The sequence below is a fragment of the Crocodylus porosus genome, unplaced genomic scaffold (assembly GCF_001723895.1).
Source record: "Crocodylus porosus isolate Cpor-Errol unplaced genomic scaffold, CroPor_comp1, whole genome shotgun sequence".
Classification (NCBI taxonomy): Eukaryota; Metazoa; Chordata; order Crocodylia; family Crocodylidae; genus Crocodylus; species Crocodylus porosus.
Window position 1 is genome coordinate 79,830,601 of NW_017728947.1, and position 9,574 is coordinate 79,840,174.

Below are 9,574 nucleotides of genomic sequence, written 5' to 3' on the forward strand. Positions count from 1 at the left end.
CATCTCCAAATGGTGGGGAAAAAAAATCGCCTTCCATTACACCGACCTTTTGACATGAAAACCTCTTCACTAGCACCTGAATTCTAAAAGGCACCAAAAAGGCACTGATGCATGCATTACCTCACCTAAAAATAGGTTTGTGCACCCATAAGGGGAATATATTTTGGTCCGTATACTCTGGAGTCACTTAAGTGCATCTTAACCGACAGCTAGCACATTATGCAGGAGGAGAGAGGCTAAAAGGAAGTACAGAAGAGGGATATATACTTGGAATCCTGCCCCTCTCCTGAAGTTTGGTGATGCTTATGCTATTCCCTGAAGCCCTGAACTGGCCTTACAGTTAACATGGGATTCATAATTTAAAGCATGAGAGAACCTGACATAGTAGCCCAGTGAAAAAGGCACTGCATTGAAAAGGTGGGTTTGGGTCCTTTTATTTATGTATATGCAATGCCTAGAGCTACAGTCACATTCCCCCTTGTTTGCTCTCCTTCTAACTCCACGACTCTTGCACTCAATTTCAACAGAAGGACTGGAAGATGATCCAGACTGTCTGGCACAGCCCAGCCTAGCTTAACCAAGTGTGTCAATTGGGCAACTCTTCTGGGAAGTGAGAGAGATGAGTTCAAACCCCCTTAAGCTAAGGAGAGGAGCACTCCAGTCTCCCACTTCTTGAGCAACTGCCCAAACTAGGAGGCTATTGGACAAACAGGTGGGGATCTCTCCTCCTGTTAGGCATGTTCTGAGTAGCTAAAAGATTTGCTGAAACCCAAACAGCATTAGGCAAATTTCAGGTACTAATACATGCATCCCACTCAAAATGGCAGATATACCAAGTATAAATAAAAGCTTTTAAAATGCTTAGAACTATTTTGACTAGGATACACTTGATGTTCACTAAAAAACCTAGGGCTTTACAATCACATAAGCACTAAAATGGGACTTTGCTGTTAAAAGTGAATAGGTTGCTGGGTGTAGACAAAAAGCTAAAGCACTCAAATTTTAAAGTGTTTATGTATGATCTGTTCTGTTTTACCTGTTTATTAGGGGGTGTGCAAACTGGGCCATATTCAATTTGGATTCGGTCTGATTCGTGGGACAGCGATTCGGTTCGCTGATTTGGATCACTGCCCCGATTTGATTCGGCCGAATCCGAATCTGAAGATTCGATTCTGATTCGGAGAATGAGTGATTCAGCCATAGACACAGCTTTATATATTTTTTCTATATACCTCGAGGTACCAGGTGCAGCTTGTGAACGCTGAGATGGTGGGGCAGATGGAGTGTCCCACAGGAGCGTGGGGAGGCCCTCTGCGTGCTTGGCGGTGGACCTGGAAGTGGACTGGAAGTATGGGAATCGGCCGCAGGGGGACCCCAGCTGCCCCCCCAGACACAGGAGGCAGAAGTTATTGAGCTGGGGTGCAGCGAGGGGGGGGGGGTCCCCTGTGTGCCCCGCACTCCCATGGGATGCTTCATCTGCCCACCATCTCAGCGTTCATGAGCTGTCTGGTACCCTGAGGTATGTAGAAAAAAATATAAAGCTGTGTCTATGGCCAAATCATCAAATCCCTCTGAATCTAATTGGAGGTTTCTGATTTGATTCGGAGAGATTTATGGGTCTCCTGATTCAATTCAGATTCGGGGATTCGGCTGCCAAATTGGGCTGAATCTCCTCTGAACCTAATCAGTGACTGAAGCTTTGCACAGACCTACTGTTTATTCTATTCTAAGTGGAAGTTAAATCATTTTAACTTTAAATCAGTTTCATTTAGGTTTAAAGTTACAGGCCACTAGTACACAGGAGGAAGGTTTAGTTCCCTTAAATTGAAACGTGCATTTTTAATTATGATGATTACAAACCCACCATTTCAATTTAGGGGCTTCTATCACTGTTACTGAGAGGGGCCTGTTCCTTTTTTTTTTCTGGCAGAGCCTGCCCATGGGCAGGGGTTGAGCTGCCAGTGGGCCCTGAGCTGCAAGGGGCCCTGGTCCTTCCCTCCATAGCAGCAGCAGCCCCCTGGGCCATCCAGGCGGGCTGCTATTGGGCTGGGTGCTGGCTCTGAGCTGGAGCAGCACCCAGCCTACTATCAACCCACCCAGGTGGCCTCAAGGGATGTCGCCACCACAGAGGGAAGAACTGGGCCCCCCTGCAGCTCAGATGCTGCTGGCAGCTCACGCCTCAGCCGTGGCCAGGCTCTTCTGGGAAAGGAAAAAAACACACTGCTTGTTTTCCCTTCCCTACCGGAGTTTCCAGGACCCTGTGCACTGTCTCCACCACCTTCCAGCCACCTGGGACCACCTATGAATGGGCTAGTTTGCTCCTGGGCCAGAGTGGGAAAATAGCAGGAGGGTGGCTAGGTGTGTGGCAGCTGGAGAAGGCAGTAGGTGCATGGGGCGCTGGAAGTCCACCAAGCCCCATTTTCCCCAAGCTTCCAGTACACTGTGTACCATCCCTGCCACCTTCTCCAGCTGCCAGTATACCCAGCTGTCCTCCTGCCACTGCCCTCTGCTGTCCCAGGGACAAGCTGGGTGTGCTAGTGGCTGAAGGAGGTGGGAATGGTGCATGGGGAGCTGGAAGCCAAGGTGGGCTCGGGGATGGGTGCATCACTGCAATTTGTTAGGTAATAGATCAGAATGTGTTTTCATTTGCTATGTAACAAAGTAATTACATTGCAATATGCTTCAGCATGTATACAGTGTGAGGAAATTAAATTGCAATACACTGCTGCACGTGTAATGTGTGAGGCAATTAAACTGCCGTAAAAGGGCAACTGAACAGCTAAAAAGAGCAATTTAATCAAGTGTACAAGTGGCCACAGTGGCTTAGGTGCCTTATCCAGCTACAGCAGCGGATAGATGAAACAGTTCCATTGGTCCAACTAATATATGTTGCTGAGCTGCAAGCTCCCCTTTTCTTTTAAAATGCTGCAATGTTACAGATGTCCACAGCCTTTATCCTACTACCTGTTCCCAAAGCCTGGCAGCCCACTGCTTACTTACATTCTTGAAATTCATGAATGCTACCAAAATGTTAGTTGCTAATACTGTTTTCTTCTATTATCTGGGGGCAAAACTTGTTTAATTAACATAGGAGTAATAATACATATACTCCTCATCTTCAAAGGCAACAATATTACCCATGATATAAGTGACTAGACTAGACTCCTGTTACATTTAGGTCTCTGGTATTGTTATATATAAAGAGTTTAATAATATAATGACAAAGATTAATAATATTACCAATTAATCTAACAACTTTAAACCAACAGTGCTGTATGATTTATATGTGAGGCTAATCCATAATACTCTCAATGTACACATTCATTTATAGTATGTGATGAGTTACTTTACTTTGTGTATCAATAATGCCCTTTGCAACACAAAATAAGTTTGCTATTGCTCCTCTTTGTCCATAACTGATCAGGTATATGTAAATACAATATACTTCTCAAATCTTATTATTTACTTAACTCCCTCATCTGGCAATCAGAGCATAACATCACTGCCTTTACAAATGCCTTTCAAACATATACAAAAAAAGCTTCAGTTTCTTGCTTTAGCTCTCAAAGGTAAAATATATAATCAACTAGAAACTAGATAGAAAATGTACAACTGTGCAAGTACAGCTCTCCACAAAAATGTCAGTCTGACTCTGGAACTATCATTTTGGGTCCAAATCTTGGGGGTTTTTAAATGCTGTTCCATGATATACTGAAGTCCACACATGCATTCTGTTAATGGCCTTGGATTATAAACATTTTTTCTATTAATCTCTTTAAAAAGCATTTCAGTTCACTTTTAACTCTAAGCCAGGTTGTTTTAATTAAACAATTGGGGATGCTTATCTTTAAAAGAAAATTCAGATCTTTCTCTGATTTAGATCCAGAAGTCTAAATACCAGGCATAACCTGAATATATAAAAACCCGCGTTCGCACAAATAAAGGAATATTTTCTGAAGTTTAGGCCAGCTTCTGACTGCGTGAATATGTGCAAAGAAATACAAAAATAGGTATGGATTAGCTTATGCTGAATCACAATTCCGAATCTGTGAATTTTACCTACCATTTACTCATTTTTGATTGCACCCCTTGTGAGGGGCTTCTGTCTTGTGGTTAAAAGAGTAGGCGGGGGGAGTCTTAAATTCTATTTCTAGATTCCCACTGACTAACATGTGGACTCAAGTGAGTCATTTACCCTCTCTGTGATTCAGCTTACTAATGGATGTAAATAATAATTACCTACTTCATAATGGTGTTGTGAGGCTAAATTGATTAATGCTTGTAAAGTACTGTAAGATCCTTGAATAAAAGATACTAGCAAAGTGTTATTTTGCAGCCTTTCTAATGATATTTTTTTACTTGTATTATTTTAGGAAAAAGTGATCTGTAATATCAGAAATTATCATTAGATGATGAAAAAGTGACTAAGCAGAATCTTACTTTTATCATTTAAACATTGTTTTAAAGCAGTGGAGACTATTTTGGCAGGTGTGCCACAAATCAGCTTCATACCTTCAATTCCCTTCCTTTACCTGATGTGCTGCTCTGTTTTCTATTGCCTACCTTGTACTCCCCTGCCTGATCTGCTGCCCTGCTTTCTGCCCTATCTGCCTCTGTGCTGCCTGCCTCCTCCATAATCTGCCATGTGTCACATGCATAGACTGCTGTGCCAGTTGTGGCGCTTGTGCTGGAGGTTGGCTACCCATTTTAAAGCATTCAGAAAGTCAAAGATAGATGCAAGAATAGCTGACAGAATAAAGAAGTAAATTAGATATTCTATGCCTAAAACCAGCAGAGAGGAAATTTCTCTTATTTGCACTGTGCCATAGGAAAAGGAAGAGAAAGCAAGAAAAAACTGGCTGAGATGGCAACTAAAAGGCAGTGAATGAAACCAGATCAAGGCTTCCATTTCAGGGTCCCTGTCTGAATGTGGGAGTTTCCTTGTGCTGTACAGATACAACTACTCAACTGTACAGGTGCAGTAGACCTAGGTAGACTGAACTGGTAGATTTTCTCTAGACTGATAGTATTGTGGTTTAGTTTTGATCATCACTTTTCATGCCTGACATTACCATGCATTGAGCAATTCATATTTGGTCTGAAGTGCTCTGAACAATGACAATTCTATGCAGTTACTGATTATTACATTCTAGGATCGGGTTCAGCCTGAAGTTTTGCTACACTCTTTACCAAACAACAGACACAGATGTCATCTAGCTCCCTACATAGATAGCCATCTTTTATATTCTGGGACATGCCAATCTGCCAATATTTAACAAACATTTTTAACCAGAATATTGCATTTATAGTAGTCTGCAAGGAGCCTTGTACTGTAACCAGTTTAAAGGAAGGAGGAAAGACTGGACAATATTCATGAACTTTTCCATGTAACCAAAACTGTTTCACTGAACCATAATTGCTGAAATGGGTAAAAATAAAGGGTCAAAGGTACAACTAGCACTGAACCATTGCATTTTGTTTCACAAAAATACACAGAGTACACATTATTGAGTGTGTAGTCAGTATGCAGCTTGCATACATTGACATTGTGGGGATGAAAGGGGTGATCTCATTCCTGAGAAATGTTTTCTGAAAATATATGATACATGGTGTAATCTGACCTGTTCCAAAGAGGTGGGGGGCAGAAGGAAATGTTCAGAAGTATTTTGTAACGAGGTTATAGCAGCAGTGAGGCTGATAGCACCCTGAATAGGCCCAACTCCACCAGACACAGTGAAGCTAAGGCTGCCACTGGACAGGATTCAAAATTACATTAGGTTCATTTTCTTTATTCCAGACTTGATTGATAAAAACATTTATTTCCAAATACAAAAATCCCAGTGTGATATAGAAGATGTTAAGTAGGTAAAGAAATACATGTAGTGCCTGAAAGTGAAAACCAGCAGGACTTCTATCATTTCTTTATAATAATATTTATGTAACTTTGCTTTAAAGGAAAAGAATAACTAATTGTGGAGATTTTTTGTTACACAATACTTACAGCTTGAATCTGAAAGTGGTGAGCTGGACATAAAGCTGGTTTTAGGTCTCCAGGTGGACAATAGGGCTGCTGCTTGGATGTCAGAAACATCATCATGTGTTTCCTCCTCCTGTGACAAGGAATGACAAAGTTTTATGTAAAATACCTGCATTATTTAAATTACATATTCCTTTATCCACTGAGATTCAATACAGCTTTAGCTCTGATTACATGCGCACAGTATTTTTTTGTTAAACTTGATAAACCCTGATTTCATCCGCCCAGAATATTATTCTTGCAGTTGCTTTTAAATCTGATTTTAAATTCCTCCTGAATTTCATGTTTTTGTCAATGGTCAAGATCCCTGGAAAGAACCCACCTTGTCTGCCTAGCTTGGGAACTCTGCAGTTTCTTCTTACTGTAACTGGCTATATAAATGTGGAGCACTCCCTTTCCCATTTATATGAGATCCAAGCCCCAAAGGGAAGCTGAAGAACAGAATATGCCCTCATGATACAGCTCCTGAATGAGTGACATCAATTTTCTCCAGCAAAAAATCTTATTGAACAACTCAGTTCCCTTTCTGCCTTTCACAAAGTGAACTCCAAACCTTTACATTTTAAATACAAGTTTGACATATCATCTATAAAACCTGAAACAGGATTTCCATTTTTCTTCCCAATTTGAAAGTATGCAACCCCCCCCCAAATATAATATTCTAAGTTATACTGCAAATAGCATTAGGATGTGCACATACAGCAAATGTCTTTGTTGTGCAAAACCATTTGGTCTATATGCTAAAAAAAGGAATAACATTTAAAGAAGGCAATTTAGCCAAAAATATCTGGAGATCTGTATTAGCATCAAAGCAAGTAGTCTTGAATTATAATGCCCTCCAAAACAAAATTAAAAGCCTGGGTTCTTTTCCAAATTACTCAGTTTCTTGAGATGAGAGGAATGATAACACTCAAATGTATTTGTTCATGAAATACTGTACTTTGTTACTAAATTTCTTCACAACAGCCTCAGGGAATTTTCTTAAAAGTATTCTGCAATTTATCATTCTTGCTATTACATTTTGAAAACTAAACAGATAACAAAACAAAATCCAGTATTAATTTAGAGACTAAAATGGGCTTTTGTCCCATCAGTGAACAGGAGTTTACACCTATTAACATCAATAGGAATTACACACATAAATCTTGCGAGTCAATGAGTGACTGGGTACCTAAAATGTACATCCTACAGCAAAAACTTCTAAAAGAAAAACGTCATTTTTTTCTTCTGCACATTAAATTCCAATCTGTTCTTTCTTGATCCTCATTCCTGCAGAAATGCAGTCTTAGAACAGAACTGCTAAACAAGCCCTAGCTGGTATATATACCTTACCTGCAATCTCAGTATTATGAAAGCTCTTTCCATTGGCAGGCATGACTTCTTCTCTACTGCATTTTTCTCGCATACTTTGTATGTGTACACACACACACACATGCGTGCATGTACCCCCATGTGCATTTAGATTTTATGGTGGTGATCTCGTCTCTTTAAAAAGCTCAGCTCTTTCTATTACAACATCCAACACCAAGAGATTGATTCTTGTTTTTCACTTTTTATTTAATTTAAATTCCCTATATTTTGTTTGATTACTAATGTATTTACTCAAATATAGACAAGTTTCTCCCCAAACAGCATAGGGGGAAAAGCCTCTTATCTTACATTTGCATACAAGGAAACCACATAAAATATTCAGTGCAACCCATCTGAGTAAGACATATGGTAGTGCCTCTTAAGCACAGATCCCCTCAGCAACAAGTCTTTTCAAGTCATGATGATCCACTACATTGTACTCATTTCAACATCCTCTTCATTCCCACAGCTGGGCTGCACCTTTCTTTCCCATTTCCAATTATTCCTGTTTTTCACCAGCTTTAAATGGAGCCCAAAACAGCTTGCTCAGAATCCTGTTGGCCCCTCTCTGAGATTGCTGCTTATGACTAGTGTGACCCTGCTCTGCATGAAATCAGGTTGGACCAAGCTGCCCTATGCCTCATCTGCATATACTTTTTTTGGAGGATCCCAGGACTCAGGAAAAGAAGACCCAGTTCCAGTCATGAGTGAGGGTTAATTAGCACATGGCTCCTTTGTAGGGGATATCTAGAGTACAAACACATACTGAGTAATGTTGAACTGTGAGGTCCATCAGGGCTTGAAATGCTATTGACTCTGGTGGGCCCAGCCCAATGAACTATATGGTGAGTCATGACCCTTTGGCTTTAGACTAGTATGCATAATTTGTACTCTCTCTCAGTAGGTAACAAAGTGCTGCTTGTAAATTGTGTTTATGGAGTACCTGTGCTAAAAGTTGCAGCAGTTTAAAAAAAGGCAAAATACATTACTTATGTATGAATTAAGTCTATGGGTACAAGTCTATGCAAATTACTACAGCTATGTTTATTTCAGTTAGTTTTTTCCATGTGCTCAGGAAGAGCAAGGTCTGACACTAAGGCAAGGGAAGAGGTTGCAGAAGGAAGAAGTTGGAGGAGGTGGGGAAGAGTGCAAAGGAACTACCTGACCCCCACCCCCCGATGTATTTTCCTCTTTATAACAGTGAGAGGCTGATAAATTCAAAACAAACCTTTACTAATTAGATTGTATACTCAGAAAATTATATCAAATTTATAGATTTTCCATATATGGGAATTATTGGGCAGTCATCTTATAATCAAGACTGTCTTATACCTGAATAAATGTGGTATTTGTTCTAAGCCTTTACTAATTCCTTGTTTTTCCTCTCCAAAACCACTCAGTGCCCACCTAATGACAACCCAGTATTGCAGTCCTTGAAAGCACTCTACCCCACTACCAGTGTTTTCTGTTGTGGGAAATCTGACACTTCTACCTGTCCCAATAGCATTCATGGCTGATCCTGGGCTTCCAAGCAATAGGTCTTTCACAGCTTGTAATGAGCCTAAAGTGGACAGATGAAATGATAGATTGCACAAGAGGGATAAGAATAAGGAAAGAAAATAAAAAGCATAAGGAAAGAGGAAAACTGCTCTTGGAAGATCACTCATTTTGCTTTTTTTTTTTGCTTAAAATCAAGACCCAAAGTGAGACCAGATATTGCATTTCTTGAGATTATTGTAAGAAAGCCAGCTGAAGGAAATGTGTTTTGTGGAAAGGCTCGGAGGAGATCATACAGGAGGAGGTGGGCTGAGGCAAAGGGTGTGTGTAAGGAGACGAGAGAGAGAGAGAGAAAGAAAGAGAGAGAGAAAGAAGTTGGTACAAGGCTCCACCTTGGGAGGAAAAACCTGCAGCATCCTTATAAGCTCGGCAGTGCTACGCTGGCTAGCACTACAGAAGAAAGAGACTTGGGGGTCATCATTGACCACAAGATGAATATGAGCCTGCAGTGTGATGCTGCAGCTAGAAGAGCAACCAAAACACTGGCTTGCATCCATAGATGCTTCTCAAGCAAATCACAGGATGTCATTCTCCCCTTGTACTCAGTCTTGGTGAGGCCGCAGCTGGAGTACTGCATCCAGTTTTGGGCTCCACAATTCAAAAAGGATGTGGAGAAGCTTGAGAGAGTCC

At 40.8% G+C, this 9,574-nt stretch overlaps 1 protein-coding gene across 1 annotated transcript in view; it reads right to left on the reverse strand.

Moving 5' to 3' along the window:
• The window catches only part of LOC109320858 (centrosomal protein of 128 kDa-like), a 76,767-nt gene that overhangs the window by 4,339 nt on the left and 62,854 nt on the right, over positions 1-9,574 (reverse strand). Inside the window, exon 5 of the mRNA XM_019551138.1 lies at positions 6,002-6,110. Within this exon, the coding sequence (XP_019406683.1) occupies positions 6,002-6,110 (109 nt within the window). The remainder of the gene's footprint in view (positions 1-6,001; positions 6,111-9,574) is intronic.